The sequence below is a fragment of the Choristoneura fumiferana genome, chromosome 30, assembly GCF_025370935.1.
Source record: "Choristoneura fumiferana chromosome 30, NRCan_CFum_1, whole genome shotgun sequence".
Lineage (NCBI taxonomy): Eukaryota > Metazoa > Arthropoda > Insecta > Lepidoptera > Tortricidae > Choristoneura > Choristoneura fumiferana.
Window position 1 is genome coordinate 3603596 of NC_133501.1, and position 23145 is coordinate 3626740.

General features: G+C 39.6%; 1 protein-coding gene across 1 annotated transcript; it reads left to right on the forward strand.

Moving 5' to 3' along the window:
• Nucleotides 1-1238: 1238 nt before the first annotated feature.
• RSG7 (Regulator of G-protein signaling 7) lies at nt 1239-20159 on the forward strand. The gene is made up of 17 exons (XM_074110217.1): nt 1239-1857; nt 2494-2644; nt 3453-3539; nt 4206-4363; nt 4854-4912; nt 5267-5409; nt 5928-6008; nt 6788-6901; nt 7685-7769; nt 8286-8335; nt 8775-8875; nt 11438-11551; nt 12143-12271; nt 14163-14291; nt 15258-15321; nt 17904-17996; nt 20051-20159. The coding sequence occupies exons 1-17, from the start codon at nt 1799-1801 to the stop codon at nt 20114-20116; spliced, it is 1683 nt and encodes a 560-aa protein (XP_073966318.1). The 5' UTR covers nt 1239-1798; the 3' UTR covers nt 20117-20159.
• The last annotated feature ends 2986 nt before the right edge of the window (nt 20160-23145 follow it).

A 23145-nucleotide genomic window follows, 5' to 3' on the forward strand; every position in this document is an offset into this window, starting at 1 on the left:
GGAAACATTGTGAGGAAAGCTGCACAAACCTGCGAAGCAATTCAAAGATGGGAAGCGTGGGAACAACGACCAAAAGCCCTCTAATTCTAGTGTCAGAGTAAATAACAGCCTAAGGACATACACTAAACTTGGAAGATTACAAAATAAATACCTACATACAAAATCCTTAGAAATATTTTTTTGTACCTAATTCAACCCAGTTTTCTTACAATTTTTCGCAGCTTATTGCGGATAATAAAATTCGTACCTATCTACCTAATATTTGCCGAGACCACTCTTTCCCCAAAACCTCTTTCTTTTTTTTTCTTTTGTAAAATCTTTTTACAAAATTTTGTACAATTGATTCAGCCTATGAAAACAATAACGAAGTTGTATCGATGCACAAATGCACTTAAAAATGATTTGTTTTACTGATAGTGATATTATTATGATAGTGTGTTGTAGGTTTTTCACTTATATTTTATTACATTTTGATAACGTTAACAACGCTGTTCACAAAATACTACTAACGCCATCTATTATGTAGTAGGATAACTTAATAGCTAGCATATTTAGCCTCTTGGTTGTTTTGTTTGGTTTATACGGCGGGGTGATTAGATTAGATTAGATTTTTTAGAAAAATATGGCTCTGTCCATTGGAGGACAATTTTGCCAGTGTCTAGTAGGTTTTGCCGTTGTACGGTAAAAAAATTCTAGGAAACGAAATATGAGAGGTAATGGTGGATGAACGATGACAGCCAGGCTCAATGTGAGTCGGCGGGTGATTGAATTATAGAATTCATGATCCAAATGTCATTATTATGTCTAGTTCATTGCCAACGTAAAATGTGTGTAAAATAATTAAAGTTTTTGGAAGTGTTTGGCGGTGTCAAGCAGCCCTATCTCTTATCAAAATCGAATAAGTACATATTATTGTTTTAAAACTAAACGACTTTTTTATAAAAAAAAAAGTAAACTATGATCCTTGCTTTTATTATTGTATGACTATTTTCTAATTGCTACGGAATTGTTAATTAACATCCGGAGTTTAAAACTATGAGGTTCACCTAAAAATAGACCTAAATAAGGCGTTCAATACACTCGTAAACACATGCGCCCTAGATTTCTAGCATTTAAACGGCAAAATTCAGAAGTTGATACATTGTCCTGTTTTGACAGAACAAATAATTACATGCCACCTTAGTCGGGCTACATTCGGGAAAATCTCTCATCTCTTTCTTCCACGTAAAACATACGGTTAGCTCCCTCTCGTTTCAAAAAGGAACAGTGAAAAATATGGCGAACGGATGACATTCCGTTCTTTATTTTTTAAAAGGATCACATACAACTATTCGCTGATATTAGTTAAGTTTCATGAATTAAACATGAAATTTATTGATGTGCACTTCGTTATAAATAGTGGAGGTCCGGCGTGGTCTGTGCAATCGATACAATTGACCAACTACAAAATATTCATCATCTTCTTGTTTTAGCTCCGATAAAACTATTTTAATCGTATTCTCTCGTATTTTTCTCTTACAAAACACTTGTTATAATACTAATAGAATCTTATCGTGAAAGTTGTCGTATTTTTCTAGTGTTGTATCTAGTCTATTCGTTTAAAATTAAATAAAACAAAACACTCTCTAGAGCTTCCTTTCAAGTGAAATTAATCTTAAAATAAATAACTATTGTTAATAATTTTATTACTAATACTTTTAACTTTGTGGTGGTTAGAAATAGTCATGGAGTGTTGTGATACGTTTGCGTGAAGAATTCCAAAGTTGTCGTTGTGAGAAGGCGTAATTTTAATTTTAAAATGGTTACGATGAATTCTTCTGAAAAGGCACAGAAGGCCTGCCAGCAGGGGCCGTCCAGGTTAGTACACAACACTTTCATTTTAAAGGCAATACCGTCTTAACCATAAGGGCACACGGAGCCCGAGGTCAGGGCTCTCAGCTTAGGCTCCAGAAAGGTCAATTTATTCACCTTTTTTTTTCTATTTTAATTCAACAAAAAGTTTTTTAGGGTTCCATACCCAAAGGGTAAGAACGGGACCCAATTACTAAGACAATATCGTCTGTCTCTCTGTCTGTCACCAGGCTGCATATATCATGAACTGTGATAGGTAGCTAGACAGTTGAAATTTTCACAGATAATGCATTTCTGTTGGCACTAACAACAAATACTAAAAACAGAATAAAATAAACATTTAAGGAAGGCTCCCATTCAAAAAACATGTTTTTTTTGCTGTTTTTTTGCTAGATATTAATAACGGCAACAGCGCTTGAAATATTCACAAAATATTGACTGGTATATTTGGTTTAAAAAAAAATAGTTTAATTAATTCAATATTTTAGGGGGACTCTTATACAGCAACGTGATTCTTTTGCTGGTTTTTACTAATATCTAATGTTGTAGGTATAGATAATGGTATGGAGGAACCCGTGCGAGAGTCCGACTCGCACTTGGCTGTTTTTTTTTATTTCAAACCAATCAATTTTTGTGTTTCAGAGACAACTCAAAATGTGTGAAAGAAGAAAAAGAAAAGGAGAAAGAGAAAGACAAGAAAGACATAATATCAAAGGTGCCGCCAAGTGTGCAGGCGCTTATGTCTACCGTGCCCTCACCAGAGGAGTCTCCGAACTACCTCATCTACAAAAAGGTCAAAATATGCTCAATTTTTCTTCATCAGTTTTTTATAATTAACGGCTTTCACTCTTGCCGTTGTACTACACATATTTGGCCAATGTTCACATAGAGACATTACACACATGAGGAGGCTGTTTGGTTTATGACATTTTGATTTTGGGGTAGACCTAAAACAAATAACAAATGTTATGAATTGCACACAGGCAACAATGACGATTACAATTTTCTTTTTTTTTAGGGTTCCGTAGTCAACTAGGAACCCTTATAGTTTCACCATGTCTGTCTGTCTGTGTCCGTCCGCGGCTAAGCTCAGATACCGTTAGTACTAGAAAGATGTAATTTGGCATGAATATACATATCAGTGAGGAAGAGTGACATGCTATTGGCCGGTTTTTATTGGTGAATGGTGGGAAATGGCAGACTGTCCACTTATTCTTGCAATCTGCCTGTTATGGTAACTAGAATTTGAGAACTAAATTTGTAGATGTGAATCGTAGCACGTGTGTTTGTATGTTAATCCGTCTTTCACTTTGAAACGGAGTGACGGATCGCCGTGTTTTTTTTTGACATAGAGATTTACATAGGCTACTTTTTATCCCTAAAAATTGCACAGTTCCCGAGGGAACAGCGCGCGATAACCGCATTGTACGCGGGCGAAGCCGCGGGCAAAAGCTAGTTATAGGTATAAAAAAAAAATATCTAATTTATGTAGAGGCCGACTCAGCAATGGAGAAACAGTCTTCGCATGCCACATTCATTTAAGGATATAATGATAATAAAAAAAAATTACACATAGATAATAAATACCTTTTTTTTTCTAGATGGAAGCCATAATAGAGAAGATGCAAGATGAGAACACCGGAGTGCCCGTCCGCACCGTCAAGACCTTCATGACTAAGATACCATCCGTAAGTTCTAGACTAAGTTAGGTAGTAAACTAGTCCAAAGAGTGGCTGAAGTGAGAAATTTCCGCCGTCCATGGTAACGCCACGTAAAGCCTAGCTAGAGTCCATACAAAATTTTTTTGTAGAGAAAATAGAGTGTAAACAGATATTAATGTAATGAAATTTATGTCATTCGTTTTAATTCGTTTTTCTCGCTACGCTCAGGATTCTATTGTAGAACTATCGCTGCATTCTGGATTCAATGTACGCCCTCGCCGTAAATACACCATTTTGCTCCCTTGTGACACAAATAACTATTTATGCTCTAGTGCATAAAATAAAATCTTCGTCTAAGACCAAGGTAATCAGGTGTCAACTGCCACAAACAAAAAAGTTTTTACATATTTTTTAAATAATTTTTAATTCATATAAAACTAAAAATCAATCAAAATATATCAATAAAATTTTAAAAAATGGAACTATAATTATGCATAAAAAATAAAAGGTACATAGAAAGTGAATAATTGTTTCCACTGTTGCTATTTAATTTCCTCGCAATCTAAGTGAAAAGCAGTGTAAAACTCGAGCATTAAACCAATTTTCCTCTCTACGTGTCTTTCTCCTATGTCCACGTGTCTTGGGTAAAATGGCTCGTTTTCTGCTCTTGTTGTACTATCTACTATTTTCTAGGTATTCACCGGAACGGACTTGGTGGCGTGGCTGATGCGGCACCTCTCGCTGGAAGAGCGGGACGCGCTACACCTGGCCCACTTGCTCGCGGCGCACGGCTACCTGTTCCCTATCGACGATCACTGTCTGACTGTACGGAATGACAATACTTATTACAGGTAATTTTTTTTTCCCACTACTTGCTCGTAAGCTGTCTAAAATGCAGGCTAACTTGGTTGTAACCACCTGAATAGAACCTAAAGCCCTGTTCACATTATTCTGTCGTGTCCTCGCAATCGAAGTGAAAAGTAGAGTGTAAAACTCGAGCATTAAACCCTTTTTCCCCTCGACGTGCCTATCCCCCTCGCCTTACCGGCTCGGGTGGCTATATGAACGCCTCGGGTAAAATGGCTCGTTTAATGTTCTTGTTGTACAATCTACTATTTACATAGAAAAATTCTATTTTGAATACAGTTTTATTAGTACCTGTAAGGTGGAACGAAACGTAATGAGTGAAAGAGACAGAACGAGAGAAATACTGACGAATGAGCGAGATGCAAGATAGTTGAGATTGAGGGATGTATGAGAGTGATAGAAATAGGTTTTTAGTATGTATACGATTAAATAATTATGATTACATTATTTTATCATGCTCTTTACTTGTTCTAGATTCCAAACCCCATACTTCTGGCCGTCGAATCAATGGGAGCCTGAAAACACCGATTATGGTAAGAACTGGGTGAATATTAGATCGTTTTCATCACACTTGCTCGTAAACAGTGTCGTAACATGCAGGCTACCTTAGTTGCAACCCCCCAAATAAAACCCTCGACCTTAATGGGCTTGTCATGAAACCCATGGTCGGTCACATGAGTCATTGCCCGTACTAATTTTGTTGTCATGAAGCCCAAGGTCGGTCCCATGAGTTTGTTACTGCATGGTACTATCTGCTTGAGAGGCGATAGGTCAAACCACTAGGCCACCACGGCTTCTAATCTTATAATATTAGTATGGATATACATATTTTCTCTAGTATGTGTTGGTGTTCTATAAACAGTCATTGTATTGTATTGTTATTCCAGCCGTGTACCTGTGCAAGCGCACAATGCAGAACAAAGCCCGACTGGAGTTGGCCGATTACGAAGCGGAGTCCCTCGCGCGCCTCCAGAAGATGTTCAGTCGCAAGTGGGAGTTCATATTCATGCAGGCTGAAGCCCAGAGCAAGGTGAGAACATTTTTTACAAGCTTTTATTTAGTTTCACCTGTCCCGTCTCAGAGCCGGATTAAGCCAGGGCCTGTAGCAAATTTTAACGTGGGGCCCTTGATTTGCACTTTATAGTGTTAAATAAAACATTATAGTCAAATGTTTTGCTGCCGCTCTTTCTTTGACGGCGGTTTCGTGTTGTTTTTGTAGTGGCAGTATTGTACACATTGATATAAAAAACAATACTAAATTTGAAAAATCAAAAGACCCGACTGCCGTAAAAAATACTAAAAAATAAAACAAGTCTGGTGGGCTAGAACTCTGTCAAGTAGCTAATTTGAAGTTCAACAGTCGGGACGGCCCTGCGCTGCCAAGAGCGCAGTCAGTTAGTTTTTCTTTTACAAATATACAATTTTACTCGCAAATGTGATGAAAAACATTGTATGTCGCACGGGCGGTATCTTCGACTTCGGGCTTCTAATAGACTCTCGTTCGTAATTCCTTATTTGCCGCCCTTAAAACACAATGTACTATTACAGGTGGATAAAAAACGGGACAAGCTAGAGAGAAAAGTCCTGGACAGCCAGGAGAGAGCATTTTGGGATGTCCATCGCCCCATGGTAAGGCAATTACAGTCGTACTACTTCTCGTCCAATAGTTTAGGTGGTGGAGCTTTTGCTCTTAAACGCAGGCACTTATTTGCCTCCGTACATAATCTTATGAACTTTTTACTTGTCATCCTACCGTCAGCCAAGCAACTTGTAAACGATTCCTTTTTCTTGGCCATTTATTTCTTTATAAAATACACCGTTTAAAAATTATTCTGAGTTTTCACTGAAGAAGATTCCATTCCTGATTATTAAACGATCAATGGTGTCAACAGCCCTATTAGTCTGAGGGCGTCTCACGCCACGCTTGCCGATTCGCGGTCTCCACTCAAGAACTCTTTTAACCTAGCGGTTATCGGTAAGGGCCATATTATTTCCTAAATAGATTATTTTCTGGCGCTTCACTGGCCGCTTCTGCGGCGCGCTCGCTTCGCTCGCTCGGCTCGCGCGTTTGTGGTCGCAATTGTACCTAACACTACTCGTTTCGCTCGTTGTCGTACGTAAATTTCCGATACCTCAATTGACAGTCATCATCATCCCAGCCTATATACGTCCCACTGCTGGGCACAGGCCTCCTCTCAGAATGAGAGGGCTTGGGCAGTATTTCCCACGCGGGCCCAGTGCGGATTGGGAACTTCACACACACCATTGAATTGCTTCGCAGGTTTGTGCGGGTTTCCTCACGATGTTTTCCTTTACCGTAAAGCTCGTGGTAAATTTCAAAAACTCAGAACTCAAACCACTCGCCCACCACGGCTTCAATCCTACCAAAACTTATTATTTATTTTTAGCCGGGCTGTGTGAACACAACCGAGTTGGAACCGAAGAAGCTGTCTCGCATCAATATGCTCAAAGCGAAACGAATGAGGCAGTGCCAGGAGCTGATCCAACAGCACAACTTAAAGGTATGTCTCTTTCCATCATCACCATGCCGGCCGTAGGACGTCCACTGCTGGACATGCTGGGCTGCTGATGGGGGCCATCGCGAGTGCCGCCTTCTGACCGAAAGACTATTTAGTTTCACCTGTCCCGTTGTCTGTCTGTCTGTTTAATCTTGCAAGTTAAATTCGACCAACTTCCAGAAGTCAGATTGACTTGAAATTTGGAATACTTCGTTGCTTAAATACAAAAGGCCCACAAGTAAAAAAAATTTTTTTTTTCGATCGCAATAATTTCCTTTTTAATGCTATTTAACGTGCAACTATTGCAATAAAAATAAAAATTTTTTTTTTTGATATGTGGCTCTTTTGTATTTAAGCAGCGACTTATGTAAATCGCGTGGCAATACAATAATCTAGTAGTGTCATCCTGGTAGTCCGGCCAGGATCGTCTCCGCAGGATGAGACTTTTCAACGGTTAATGGCATCGACTTGAAATTTGGTATACAAATGTAGTTTGGGTAACAATACAAGTACAGTCAACAAAAAGTACAGTCAGCAAAAAAAAGCTTGAATTAAAAATATTTTTTTTTACTAAAAACTTATTATTATTTTAAAGCACTGATCGCTCGAGTCTCAAAGGGCTAAAAATTTTAGTATTGGCGTATCTAGGGTTATTTTTCAGGGGGTAGCTGGCCTGGATGTTTGTGTTAAGATGTATTAGTATTATAGAATTTCGAATTGGTAGCCCAATTTATAAGTTTTTTTCCCTATAGCAAAGCATATTGATTTTTTTATATTATTTTTCAGAATAACCCGATAGTCACCATTACTAATCCAGAAGAAAGCGAAGAGGAAATACAGAAGAAAGCCGAGAATGCTGTTAAAGAAAATGGTAAGCCCTTATTGTCTAGGCAACTATATTGTATTAAATAACATGAAATTAGCATGAGACTCACTCATCCCGCCCCACTTATATTATAAACTAGCAAAGCATTCTTGGAACCATGCCACAGGACAGGGGCCTTTCTTAGATTTATATTAGTTTTGTAACGCGGAACCCATAGCCGCGCTCACGGTGCCCTGTTGCTTGCAATATTCCGCCACCGTATACTCTGTGGCCGCTTGACAACACGCGGTCGCCTAGCAACCGCGCGCCATTGCTCCTTTCATCGCCTGCGCCGTACATGTCGAGCTAAACTCGATTTAAGACGTGAGTTATCCGGGTCATTATATTTAATATGAGTGAGTCTCACGGTAGTTTCATGTTCAAAATTGCAAATCTTTATAATTATTATGTTTTTATTGTGCAAATTTTAAATATTTTATATTGTTATATTCGTCAAAAACCTCTATAAATATATACCTCTACAATAGTGTAGGGCACGAGTCATTTTTTTTTCTTTTACAGGTGAAACCTCACAGCCAGAGATGCCTGTTTGCATTCTTGATGCTAACAAGGTAGCACAACTGTTAATTTATAGTTTTTGGTCACATATATAGGTATATACACATATTTTGATTCATATAGTTTAGGCAAGTAAATTATACATAGTTTAGGTAAGTAAATGATTATGAAATGAAATATTTATTTGCTGGAATGCGTTTGCATAAGGTCTTACAAGTAGATATCATCAGGAACAGTATTCAGTCGAGATACAAAATCAACATGCAAATTTAAAATTACAATGATTATGATTTAAAATTCGAAAAGTACTTAACACTATAGAAGCAGTGATCATGTAGCCATTCAGTCAGCCTTACTTTAAATAATCTACCACGCAACACCTTCAACTCGTCAGGAAGGTTATTATACAGCATGATACACATGTTACAGGCATTCCTCTTATAGATACAAAATACATTTCATAGTAAATGATTGATTACTGAATTGTTCCAGCCGAGTATAGAGCGTCAGATCGAGGCGGCGCGCCGGCAGCTAGCTATGCTGCGCGCGCGCATGGAACGACGCAACGTGCGCGTCAGCAAAGTCGCCGACATGTGAGTACTGGGGGCCTACCACGCTCTCTTAATACGATCAGTTTAGGCTCTAAACTGAACTGCATCGCTATTTCGTACCACGACGTTACTTTTGCGATTCAGTTCAAGCACGGTTCAGCGACAGCGATACCAGACATTTTCATTCGCTCACTTCAAAGCAGTTTTCGTACCATGACGCTTAACCTGAGTGCATGGGAATTGAATCGCTTCAGTGTCAAATTTAGCGATTCAGTATAAGTTACTCATTCTGTCAATTCTTTTGGAATTTTAAGTGTTTTACTTGGAATATTTTTAAATTTCGAGAACTTTTAAACTTTTATTCTAGTTTTATAACTTCGACCTTGTGCTTCTTAACTCCTCATTGATAAAACTATTTTTTCAGTGAGAAAAGAGACTTAGAGGGATTAGTGACAGCGTAAGCATTTTATTTGTAATCAACACAACGGTTGCTAAGAACACGGAATGACTTAGAGTTATGGTTTTCCAAAGTAAAGAGGTTTTAGTATAGAATATTGGTTGCATATAACGGCATCCCTTTCGCGACTTAGCGTTTCAGTTTTAGACCAGAGACAATATCGGTCTTTCATTCACTTGTAAACCATTGAGGCTCAGCTCTGAGAAATAAACGTCGTGGTACAAATTTCGACGATTCAGTTTAGGTGCCTAAATTGAACTGCTCTGCGTTTGGATCGTTTATGAAAAGATCATGGTAGGCCCCTGTACAAAACAACAGTCACGTCACAAAACAGATAAATACAGAAGTCAATCTCCTGTATGTACTTCACTTTTCGTACCTACGCTCGGCGGTCGCTCTAAGGTTGTCAACTATCTGGGGCCACCGGGGAGCGTCATGGTTGAATGTCCGCGATCCCATGGCGCTCCCATAACGGCAGAGTGGAGAAACGCCGATGTGTTTTTAGTGTATATGCTAAGTTCAGAGAGTCCCACATAACTTTCCACGGAAGTATGGATACAGCATTTTCACATCGCAATAAAAAAAAAGGGTTGTCAACTATGGGTTATGCACAAAAAACTATTGTGGTTGTGGCACTCGTATCTAGTTGTTGGATTTATTGTTGAGAATGTGACGGGAAGAATGGAAATATAAATTAGTAATAACTAAAATATTTTTCATCACACTTGCTCGTAAACAGTGTCGTAACATGCAGGCTACCTTGGTTGCAACCCCCAAGTAAAACCCTCGACCTTAATGTGCTTGTCATGAAACCCGTGGTCGGTCAATGAGTCCGTGCCCGTACTGATGGTGCTGCGCGTGGTGCAGCAGCAGGACCACATGCACACGCGGCTCAGGCACATGCTGAGGGAGGGGGAGGGCATGCAGCGCTGCCAAGAGCGCAGCCTAAGGTATCGCCAATATTTGGAACAATTATATTTTTTCTTTTACAAATATAAAATTATACTCGCAAATGTGATGAAAAACATTGTATGTCGCACGGGCGGTACTAGAATTACGAACATCGACTCATTAAAGCCCTCAGTCTTCGACTTCGGGCTTCTAATAGACTCTCGTTCGTAATTCCTTATTTACCGCCCTTAAGACACAATGTACTATTAATGTTATAGTCATTGTTACATTACAAATTTGTCACAGAAAATATCTTGCGCCGATTTCGACATTGGCGAAATGCACGATTATTATATTTTAAAGTGTAATAAATTCGCATTCTCCATTATTGCACAAAAAAGTTCACAGACGCGTGTCCCTTGCGGATGGCACTCGCGCTCGCGCTGGTCCCAACCGGTCCGAGATATCGTGTCCGTGAACAGTGTCTATGTGTGCGTTGCTCGAGCGCACAATGTATGTAGATTGATTTCTGTAACCTATCTGTTTTGTGGTAACGTACAACACTAGCGCCGCCTGTCGGCATGTCGTGGCATACCTAACATAGCGTTAACTGAAAGCGTTGTTGAATTGGACACGCCGAGCGCTGAAGGTTTTTTGGTGAAGTTGCTCCATAGGTTTTGAAGACCGTTTACTTTTATTTAGAACGTGTTATAGAGCCATGTCTTTTTGCACATGAAACTACCGTTATATTAAATATACTGACACGGATAACTCACGTCTTAAATCGAGTTTAGCCCGACATGATTCGGGCTGATCCGTAGCCCTTCCTCTTAGGAGCAACGCGACTCGGCGGCTGCTTACACGTCGGGCGGGCTAAACTCGATTTAAGACATGAGTTTTTTTTTTTTATTCGACTGGATGGCAAACAGCAAGTGGGTCTCCTGATGGTAAGAGATCACCACCGCCCATAAACATCTGCAACACCAGGGGTTTTACAGATGCGTTGCCAACCTAGAGGGCTGAGATGGGATACCTCAAGTGCCAGTAATTTCACCGGCTGTCTTACTCTCCACGCCGAAACACAACAGTGCAAGCACTGCTGCTACACGGCAGGATTAGCGAGCAAGAGGGTGGTAGCAATCCGGGCGGACCTTGCACTAGGTCCTACCACCTGCAAATGAGTTATCCGAGTCCGTGGTTAATCATTTATAAGTTAAATAAATGGACTAAATATATATATATATATTATTGTTTAGCTTCATAGCGTACTGCGAGCAGTATGCCGAGTACGACATGTTCCTGACGCCGCCAGAGTACCCCAACCCCTGGATACACGAGACCACCGAGCTCTGGGAGATGGAGAAACAGTGGTGAGGACGCCCGCGCCCTTAAAAAGATAAAAAAAAAGATAAAAATATTTTATTTGTTTAAACAGCAAGGCAAGGCAGCAAGGCAGTCGGTTTTGCTTACAGCAGGGCTTCTTAAAGTGGGCTCCGCGGACCCCTTAGAGGTCCGTAGCATGTGTATCAGAGGTCCGCAGTAGGTCAGCCTGTAAACATATTTATTAGGAAATTTCCAAAAATATTTTTTGACAGGGGTCCGTGGAATTGCTTAATAGGGTATATTAGGCAAAGCTTTGCGCAGGGCGAATATTTCAGGGTTTCTAGCAATGGTTCTTATACATGTTTCGTCAAAATTGGTGCAGCCGTTTTTGAGATATTGAACTTTGAATTGACAAAGTCGGGGGGTTTTCCAACTTTGTTGGTTAGGTTATAATTAGGGTTACGTAGTCTTTCGCATGATCCATCCATCCTAGCCTATATACGTCCCACTGCTGGGCACAGGCCTCCTCTCAGAACGAAAGGGCTTAGGCCGAACTTCACACGCACCATTGAATTGCTTCGCAGGTTTGTGCAGGTTTCCTCACGATGTTTCGCATGATAATTTGTATTAATTCCCAGCAAGGACCCATTGCCGCTGCGTCGCGTGCGTCGCTGGGCGTTCGGGCTGCGCGAGCTGCTGTGCGACCCCGCCGGACAGGAACACTTCGCCCGGTTCCTCTCCAAAGAGTTCAGTGGGGAGAACCTCAAGTAAGTACCTCTAGTACCCTTTACCTCTCTAGGACTACCCTTTACCTTTAGACTACTGTAGGAATTAGGCCGTATACCGCTGGCAGGTGGTAAAAATGACCACCTGGCAGGTTAGATACCCTAGTTTTTGTATAAAGGGGTAGGTTTTTTTATATTGCTGTTTCTAGAATATAACTTAAAACAGATTGACAGCGGTATACATGCCGGAGCGCAGATTGCTCCCGATAGCCTAGCGGCTGGTGCCATTTTTATGTAAATCTATTTATAAGTACTACCAAGTTCTAAAATAAAATATAATTAATTAATGATTAAAGAAGTTGTTTATTTCGAACTGAGTTTAAAGTCACGCGCGTTGATCCCCAGTACCTAAGCTCTCACCAAGTTACAGTCCCCACAAGTGGTGGCCTTTACTTATCTAGGGCTACCCTTTACCTCTCTGGGACTACCCTTTACCTTCAGGACTACCCTTTACTTCTCTAGGGCTACCCTTTACCTCTCTAGGACTCCGTTACCTCTCTAGGGACTACCATTTACCTCTCTAGGACTCCGTTACCTCTCTAGGACTACCCTTTACCTGCTTCATCATCAGCCGGAAGACCACTGATTTGACCACTTCGTCACACCTATTGCTATGTTTTTGTGCGCGTGACCTCAACTAGAAAATAGAGGGCAGGAGAGGCAGGGGAAGACCGAGACATGCGTTAATGGATCAAGCCAAAAAGAAGGTCAATGCAATGTCACAATACAAGTAATAGGCAGTAGATCGACTTCATAGTAGCGCCCGTATCGACGCACGCACACAGCCAAGCGTCATTTACACGGCCGCTAACCAATTTTCGCAAGACAAAACTGCGCAGTGCCACGCCGCGCGCCGCGCAGTCCGGTCGCTGGTCGAGTGCTGTGCCGCGCCGCCCGCTCTATTCGCCCCCGTTTTAATTCCGTAACGTACGCTATAGCGCTGTACTAACTTTTGGTACTATAATATTTAATAATGCGTTAAGATTGTCGACGCGCCTAATAGAGGCCTCGGGCGACCAGAGGGCTGGCCACTATTTCGCACAGCGTATAAGTATCGCTATACAACGAGGAAATTACGGCCAGCCTTCTGGGCACCTTACCCATTACGGCGATTTAGGCCAAATTTTTCTATCTATAGTTTAATTATGTTTTATTTATGTTTGTTTTTAACAATAAACTTTGTCTACATAATGGCGTAATTAAATTCAAATTCAAAATTCAAATTCAAATCATTTATTTAGTTAATAGGCCGCAATGGGCATTTTAACACGTCATTTTTTAAACTACCAGCGCTTTCGGGAAGACCACCATTGCCAAGAAGAATGCGCCGCAAGAAACTTGGCAGAAAGTCATTTTTTCAACATAAAATCATTACAAATAAAATACTTAAAAACTACAGTATACAATTAAATAAAAAAAATACAAAATAATAATAATAATAATACAGGTATGTATGGGGTCCCTTAGTTACAAAACTATATATAAATGACAATAACAAGTCGTTTCGAACTTGCCTCAATAGACGCAAATTTTTGTCTATTACCAACTTATAATTTAATAAATAGATAATTATAAAATTAACGTATGTTTCATTCCTACACCTAAAACTACACACATACAATAAAAATCTACACACGTCTGTTTTACTTTTCGTATCGCCATGCCGTAGGTATAAATTTCAAGAATACGGCCGAGTCAGGAGTCAATCTACTGCCTATTACTTGTATTGTGTTAATGTCGTATCAGGAGCTCAAAGCATTGGCAGAGAGGCGTACGCAATGGGGATTACTCCACCAACAAGAGCCAGGCTCGTAAATATAGTGATGAAGACCTCAACTCTGGTGGCACTGATGACGTTTGTTTTCCGCCACAGGTTCTGGCTGGCCGTCCAAGATCTGAAGGCGCAGCCGATCCGTCGCGTGGCGTCGCGCGCCAAGGAGATATGGAAGGAGTTCCTCGCGTCCGACGCGCCCTCGCCCGTCAATATAGACGCGGCTAGCAGGTGCCACTAGCTTTTATTACGAACTAGTGTTTACCCGCTAGGACCTTGTGCAAGGTCCGCCCGGATTGCTACCACCATCTTGCTCGCTAATCCTGCCGTGAAGCAGCAGTGCTTGCACTGTTGTGTTTCGGCGTGGAGAGTAAGACAGCCGGTGAAACTACTGGCACTTGAGGTATCCCATCTTAGGCCTCTAGGTTGGCAACGCGTCTGCTTATGGGCGGTGGTGATCTCTTACCATCAGGAGACCCACTTGCTCGTTTACCATCCAGTCGCATAATAAAAAAAACCCCTGGTATGCTTAAGGCTATCTTTTTGTATTTTTATTGAAATCAGCAGAATTTGTGCTTATTAAAACAGACGTGAGACTAGAATGCAGTGCGTTCTTTGGTTCCCATATACCAGGGTTTCTCAAACTTATCGCTCCACGTACCCCTGTTAAAGTTTCTAAACGATAGCGAACCCCCCCCCCCCCCCCCCCAAAGAAAGTAATAAAATTGACTGTTGGAGAAACTAAAAATAAAAAATACAAAAAGACTCCAAAAACCAATCTTAATCATCTTGCAAGTCTTGCAGCCTGGTGGTTTTTGGAGTCACGTAAACCTTGTCGCGAACCCCCTACCGTCGAATAGCGAACCTATATACGATAGTTAATGTAAATTTGGCAGTTAATTGGTAATTTCGGGACTTCACAATTTCTTTTAACAAATATAGTTCAAAGTCAAAGTCGAAATATATTTATTCAATTTAGGCTATAACAACCACAAGCATTTATGAATGTAAAAAAATAGTGGTATTCTGAGCCCGCGGTGGACTGAGTTCTTGACCTGGGCTGTCCGATCTCCGATCATTAGGGTCGAGTCGCCCTCAACAAAAAAAAAGGTCAACTGAACACGCGGGCTAAGTCGTCTACGGCTCAGATGACACCGAAATGTAAATTTTAATATTTTATTTAAAAAAAAATTACAGGGAGCTGACTCGTGTCAAAGTGGAGGCCGGCACAGCCGACCGTTATTGCTTCGACCAAGCGCAGGTAAGCCTGAACACCTCAATCCTTAAACTTATAGTATTAATAGTAATAATAATTGTGCAAGATTGCGCCGAAGCCGTGAGAAGCCGTGGTGGCCTAGTGGTTTGACCTATCGCCTCTCAAGCAGAGGGTCGTGGGTTCAAACCCCGGCTCGCACCTGTGAGTTTTTCGAAATTCATGTGCGGAGTTACATTTGAAATTTACCACGAGCTTTGCGGTGAAGGAAAACATCGTGAGGAAACCTGCACAAACCTGCGAAGCAATTCAATGGTGTGTGTGAAGTTCCCAATCCGCACTGGGCCCGCGTGGGAACTATGGCCCAAGCCCTCTTGTTCTGAGAGGAGGCCTGTGCCCAGCAGTGGGACGTATATAGGCTGGGATGATGATGATGATGAAGATTGCGCAATTTTTTGGAGTAACACATTTTTTTTATTGTTTGTTTGAATATCGAAAAACCATAGACAATATTCTTGTTTAACTTATTAAAAACTCAAAGACCCCAAAAAGTCTTGCAATCTTGCAAAATAATAGATTTTAGATAGATAGAAACAGATTTTCGAAATAACTTCATTTGAAAATATACTGAGCGGGAAAAAATCTGGCCCTCAAATGTATGCAGAAATAGGTAATTAATTTTGTATGCAGAGTGGGCCAACATTTTGTGCCGCTGAGTATATTTTTATATTACATTATAGAAAGTCCGTACAAACAAACATAACATAAAACTATTCACTTACATAAAACTATCCTAAAATTAAAATACTTACATTTATTTATTTTATTTATTTATTTATTCCAACATAAAATTACAGCATTACAGTAAACACCAATGCGCTGTAAAATCCAAATTATACATACAAAAGACATAAAATACATAGAAGCTAGGGATTTTTGAACGTCGTCTTCGTCGCTTCCTAAAACGACGGAACACCACACCCTCCGGCCAGAAGTCGGAGCGTAGGAACATCTGCTGGTGCTTGGCAGGCACTTGGAGTCTTAATGAGCTGAAATCATAATACATAAAATCATTGACAGCTATGTACTAGACAGCATGTTTCTAACATCAAAACGACGCACAAAATTAGTTCACAGCGCGGTTTTGTGAACAGTTCACTATAGTTTGTTGACGTCCGTGACAGGGTTGTGTCAAAGTAATATTGATGATTGATGCGCCGCGCGTTTTGTTCCAAACAGCCAGTCTAGTGCCGTAAAGTACACAGATGTCGATGCATAAAATGAAATAACAAAACTTTAAACTAAAAGTAAAACGTTTAAACAAATATTTTATTGAAAATACAAACTGAAATATAGATGCACAGAAAAACCAGATAAATAAGACTAACACTGGGAATCGAACCCAGGTCCTCGGTATTCCGTACTGCGTGCTATACCGCTACACCACTGCTGGTCAACGGCACAGACACGAATTTCCCTATGCACCACATATCTCAGCGTGTTTGTTTCTTATTTAGCCACTTAAGTAGTGACGCTAGCGACATCTATGCTGTAGCCCTCATCGAGAAACTTTCGGCATTCCATTGGAACTAACCGCTCACCCGGACAAGAGATGTCGTTATTAAGCAATCAAATTAAGATTGGTTTTTTGGAATCTTTTTGTATTTTTTATTTCAATTCCAAATTTTTACTTGTACGGTCATCCCGTACAACCTAAATAAAACCTATAATATTTTTATGTCATAATTACACTTGCCATACCGACGTTTGCCATAAAATACCGGTGATACGGGAGAAGTGAGCAGCTCCAAGCCTACAGTACAGTCGCCTTCAAATATTTCGGAGCTGCCGAGGTGGCCAATAATATCGGAACATGCACTTTATTCTCAAGGCAATGGGGGCTATCGTTTTTTGTCTCACTAGATGGCGCACTGTTGCGTGAGGTTTTTAAGAATGGCTTTCAAAGTCTGTTATTACGGGCGTGAAAACAAAGTTTAGATTAAAATCATATTCAATACACCTGAAAACTGTACCATAAAAATATCGAGCATGCCACATTGCTGCATAGACCCCTTTGTTCGGAAAAAGGGAGGACACAAAAAGACAAAACTCTCTCAAAACACAGACATTCATTGCCCCGGAACGTATTTGCCATAATTAATTTCAGATATTGCAAATATTCACAAAATTTTCTAATTATAAATAAACCCGCGTATCTCACCAAAAACTATGAGATTTGACATTTCGGAGACCTCACGCTACACTAGCGCTTCTAGTGGCGAATTCATACGCAATAGCCCTCATAGAGATCATGTTTCGATATTTTTGATCACCTTAGCCGCTCCGAAATATCGGATGGTGACTGTACCTAATTGATGAATAATGATGTACCATCAGCCAAAAAATCTATCAATTTTTAAACAAGTTCCTATCAAATGTATATGTCGCTAAAGTCGAACTTTCAAGTTGACAGACACGTCTTTTGGCATTATTGTTTTATGACATGCAAACGATTGTCAACTTTAGGGTGGTAGACCACATATTTGGCTGATGGTACCTTATCTGTATTATACGAAGATATCGGCGTCTGTGCGTATTGCAGTTAACTATATAGTGTTGCATTGTTCCAGGCACACGTCTACCATTTGATGAAGTCCGACAGTTACTCGAGATATTTACGCTCAGAGATGTATAAGGATTACTTGAACGGCTCCAAGAAAAAGGTAACAAGTTTATTATTATTATTTGCTTAAGATACAGGCTACTTTAGTATCCTAGTTTAGGCATTTAAGTTAATGATTAATTATCACGATACTGTATTATGTTTAGGTTGTATTTAAGCGATCTATTCAGATCTATTTGTATTACGAGTATATCGAGTCAATAGTGTAGTATATCGGTTTATTGTGTACTAACACCTAGACGTAATTTCAGCGCTTACTAGCGACCACAGATATAGATTACACTAGATAACGCAAACACCTCAATCTGTATGAAAAGCAACCGTGTCACTTTTTTATATCTCCTGTGACGTCTCAAGAGCGAATTAGCGATGTGTATTCCCCGATGTCCGCGGTCAGTCTTTGTATGGGGCCAACCCCGACGTTTGGTCGGGGTTCGGACACGCGAAGTAGATGCATTTGCGTAATCTAGTGTAATCTATATCTGTGCTAGCGACTTTGTGTGTAAACAAATTTTTAATAAAACAATTTCAATTTCGAAAATACAAACTGAAACATAGATGCACAGAAAAACTAGAAAAAGAGACCAGCGCTGGGAATCGAACCCAGGTCCTCAGCATTCCGTGCTGCGTGCTATACCGCTACACCACCACTGGACAGGAGTACAGACACGAATTTCTCCTATGCACCAAATATCTCAGCTTGTTTGTTTCTTACTTAGTCACTTAAGCAGCGACACTAGCGACATCTATGCTATTGCCCTCATCGATAAACTTTCGCCACTCCATTGGAACTAACCGCTCATCCGGACAAGAGATGTCGCTATTAAGCAATCAAGTTAAAATTGTTTTTTTGGAGTCTTTTTGTATTTTTTATTTCAACTCCACATTTTTGTTACTTTTACGGTCATCCCGCTCAGCTGTGCATCTATGTTTCAGTTTGTATTTTCGATATGGATTTTACGTTATGACCGTAGAAGTAACAAAAATTTGGAGTTGAAATAAAAAATACAAAAAGACTAGAAAAACAATCTTAAATTCAATTTGTAGATTGTGCGGGTCGTCTAGTCGCATAATTTTTTAAAGTCCTTATGAGACCAATGAGAATCCAAGTCCAATGTGAATTCCCAAAAACTACATCGTGGATTTCATTAATGTTTATTATAAATAAAACATTAAAGGACCCCGTACCTGAAGTATGGAAAACGTAGTTTCAGTTGAATATCCTGAGATTTTGATATGTTATAGGTTTCAAAGTTCTGAACAAAAGTCTCTAAGAACTAAACTAAATTCTTAAAGGGACCCGGAAACAGAGGTGGCACCCTTCGAGACTTGTTCAGGGACAGCTCAGGCCAGGGCCAATTCGTTGTATTAAATTGTACTACCAAACTAAATGCACTGATGCAGGGTTACTCAAACTTATGGCTTCACGTACCCCTGTTAAAGTTTCTAGACGATAGCGAACCCCCCCCCTCCCCCAAAGAAAGTAATAAAATTGACTGTTGTAGAAACTAAAATAAAAAATACAAAAAGAGTCCAAAAAGCAATCTTAATCATCTTGCTAGTTTTAAACCTTGTCGCGAACCCCCTACCGTCGAATAGCGAACCCCTAGGGGTTCGCGTACCCCAGTTTGAGCCTACTGCCAGATGTAAAGCTATAACGGCGTTGCATAATGTTAGTTACGAGTTTTGGCCATCAAAAGAGTTTTTTTTTTATTCGACTGGATGGAAAACGAGCAAGCGGGTCTCCTGATGGTAAGAGATCACCACCGCCCATAAACATCTGCAACACCAGGGGTATTGCAGATGCGTTGTCAACCTAGAGACCTAAGATGGGATACCTCAAGTGCCAGTAATTTCATCGGCTGTCTTACTCTCCACGCTGAAACACAACAGTGCAAGCACTGCTGCTTCACAGCAGGATTAGCGAGCAAGATGGTGGTAGCAATCCGGGCGGACCTTGCACAAGGTCCTACCACCTGCATTGGTCCTATCGTCCCGTATTGGTTCCTAGAAGTTATGGCAACCTTTGCACCAGAAACTACCCAGAGCGGAGGTCAAGCTATAAAGATTCTACTTTATCTTATTTTTCCACAGACATCAGTGAAGGGAATCCGTTCGATCGTCTCATTCACCGCCCGCAAAGAGACTACTAACAACTAACAGACGAACAAACTATGGCGGTTTCATTTGGAGCGCGCGCTACGGTTGCTATGGCAACCAGACAAGACGCTTAGTCTAGAAGGTAACCAAGGGTTGAAAACGTGAGTCATTTAATAGTACCTTGTGCACACGTCAAAAAGGTATTGTAATACTCATTATCACTAGACAATTTTCCCTTGTTCCCCGTACATAACCAGCTCTGGTAAGGGCCATCGTGATCGGCCTATCTTAGTCTACCGCTGGACTTAGGCCTCTCCAACTGCACGCCACTGAGCACGATCCTCGGCCACTCTCATCCAGTTGCCAGCCACCTTGCGAAGATCACCGCTCCAATAGGGATGTTGACACCACCAATCAATTGACGTACTTTTTATGAGCTGTCAAAAATCAATTCTCCCATAGAGTTTGAATGGGATTCGATTTGTAGCATTCGAACATGGCGGATGTAGACAATATCTAATTTTGCTATTTCAGTTTCTTTGGCTAGTTGGAGTATAATTTTGATAGTGTTTTATGCGGCGATCAACCTTAACAGTGAACAGTGCTCACAAAATTCTATATTGCTCTCGTGTCTGACATTTTTTAATGCGCAAGTTGTGTCCACGTGGTTTCTGGAATTTTTACTATCAAGTTGCAAAAACTACAACCACCGTACAACGTCCCTCGCAAAGAGAGTTTACTTTTACGCTGGCGAAATTGTCCTATTAATTAGGACAGAAAAGCCATATTTTAAAAGAGAAGAAGAAGAAGAAGAGTTTGAATGGAAATAGCAACTTATGACGTCACTTGTTCGTACACTCAATCAACTATTTATTTGTTTTAAAGCAACAAAAAATCTAATTTTGCAGTTTATCGAAAATTAATCTGGTTTTCAGGGCTAAAATGAAGCGTTTTTTTACTGGAGTCGTGCCTTCGAATTATTTTTTAATGGTGTCAACAGCCCTATTAGTCTGAGGGCGTCTCACGCCACGCTTGCCGATTCGCGGTCTCCACTCAAGAACTCTTTTACCCTAGCGGTTATCGGTAAGGGCCATATTATTTCCTAAATAGATTATGAAAAAAGGAAAATTCAAAGACTCTTGAAATAGATGAGAATTTTGAAAGTCGCTGAACTAATGTTGTTCAGTTTGACGTGGTCGATCTATGTAGGTTTTAATTTTTTGCTCGCATTACTGGCCACACACGTTATGTATATTTGTAATAGGTATTTGCCAAACAAAACTTTTAAAATAAGTATTTTTCATACTTAAAACGTTCTTAGTATGTATTTACTTCGACAGGGCGGCAATTATTTACTGTCCAAATGTATGCGGGTGCGGTTAATAAACGTTCTGGAATCTACGATTTAAAAATACTTACCTGACAATTAATGTACTGTGTACAGTACAAATTACATAAACGCACGAATTATCAGAGCGGGCATTATTAGGTTGTACATTTTGGGGTTGTTTATTTGGACGTACATTAACCGCCCTCTGTGTCTTATCTGTGCCTAACGCCATTAGATGAGACTAATATCAATCCAGATTGCCTAATTATTTTATTAATGTAAAATATGTTTGTTTGTTTACGAAATATAGCTCGTACAGTCGAACAAGCTGATTCTTGTGCCAGGGTGGAACCTTTTAAGAATTAATTTCACTAAGATTTCCTTGTCAAAAGTATGGGATGTCAACATGACATTAGTAGCACAAAGGCTCCAGCCTGGGTCATGAATCAGTTTGTTCGAATATAAATTGTCTTTGACACGAAATATGTCAAGGACTTTAGAAATAACTAAAGCTAATTTACTGTTTCAACTGCCAACTAGTTCATTGTCTAGCCCTGAAAAATTAAATGTTTTTGGAACAATTCAATTCGATAGTTACCATCAGTTGACACGAGTTGACATATTTTTTATGAGATACCATAGATGAAACTGCCATTGATTTTGTATGTCAATGTTATTTGCCTACTCAGTTGACCAAAAATTTATTTCAAAGTTAATAAAAGTGTAATGTTTCAGTTAATGTTCAATAGTAATTTTTAAATTTTCGGTCCTTTCATATTTCCATTGTAATGTCTACTCTTGTTTCTGTGGTCCTTTCAATCGATCAAAGGTTAACTGGAAGAGATCCCTTTAAGGGATAAGTTCGCCTTTGTACAACCCTTGCTCGTTTTAACTGTTAGTTTGATGTACAATAAAGAGTTATACAATTAATACAATAAAATACAATAGCGCAGTGTTAGAGTGAAATAAAAGTGAAAACCAGTACGATATATTTACTTAAAATTCGTTACGTGTACAGTTACTGCACAAAATGACAATGCAAGTATAGTCAACAAAAAGTTTTTTTAGTAAATAATATTTTTCTACCTAAAAAGCTTAAAAATTAATGACACTAGGCGCAGATATATTATTATATATTTTTTAACAATATTATTTTTCACCAAAGTTTTTTTCTTAAAGACTGTCGCGTACAAACCGCCTCTACCTTTTTGTAAATACATTTTTAAACTTTACTAGGATAGCCAATGTACAGTCAACGTCATAAATTTATTTTATCAAGACGGACGTTTCAAATATTGACCTTAACACAAGCAATAGGTTCGGTGTTTACGCATATTTGATGCGATGGGTAGATATTTATGACTTCGACTGTATTAATATGTTATATAATATTTTAATAGGTAAGTAAGTACTTGTTGCCATTTTTAGTTTTTTTGGAATTGTTTTCACCGTCAATCCTAAAAGAACTATGTATTTTTTGTCACAAAATGTCATTTTACTAAAGGTGCATTTAGATTGAATAATTATATGTATTTACTTATATTTTTCTGATTAAGATTTACAAATGCACGAATCCATGACTTACATTTTTTTATTTTGTTACTTGAATTTTTATGCCAACGATACTAATAAGGAAGTCAAACAGTTTACCAAACATGCTGTCTTTGTTTATTTTGTTCGATTAGACAGAAACAATATGGCCTCCCGAAGCAAGTACCAAAAATACCGGTATATAAGGGTACCGATTTCAAGCCCTAAA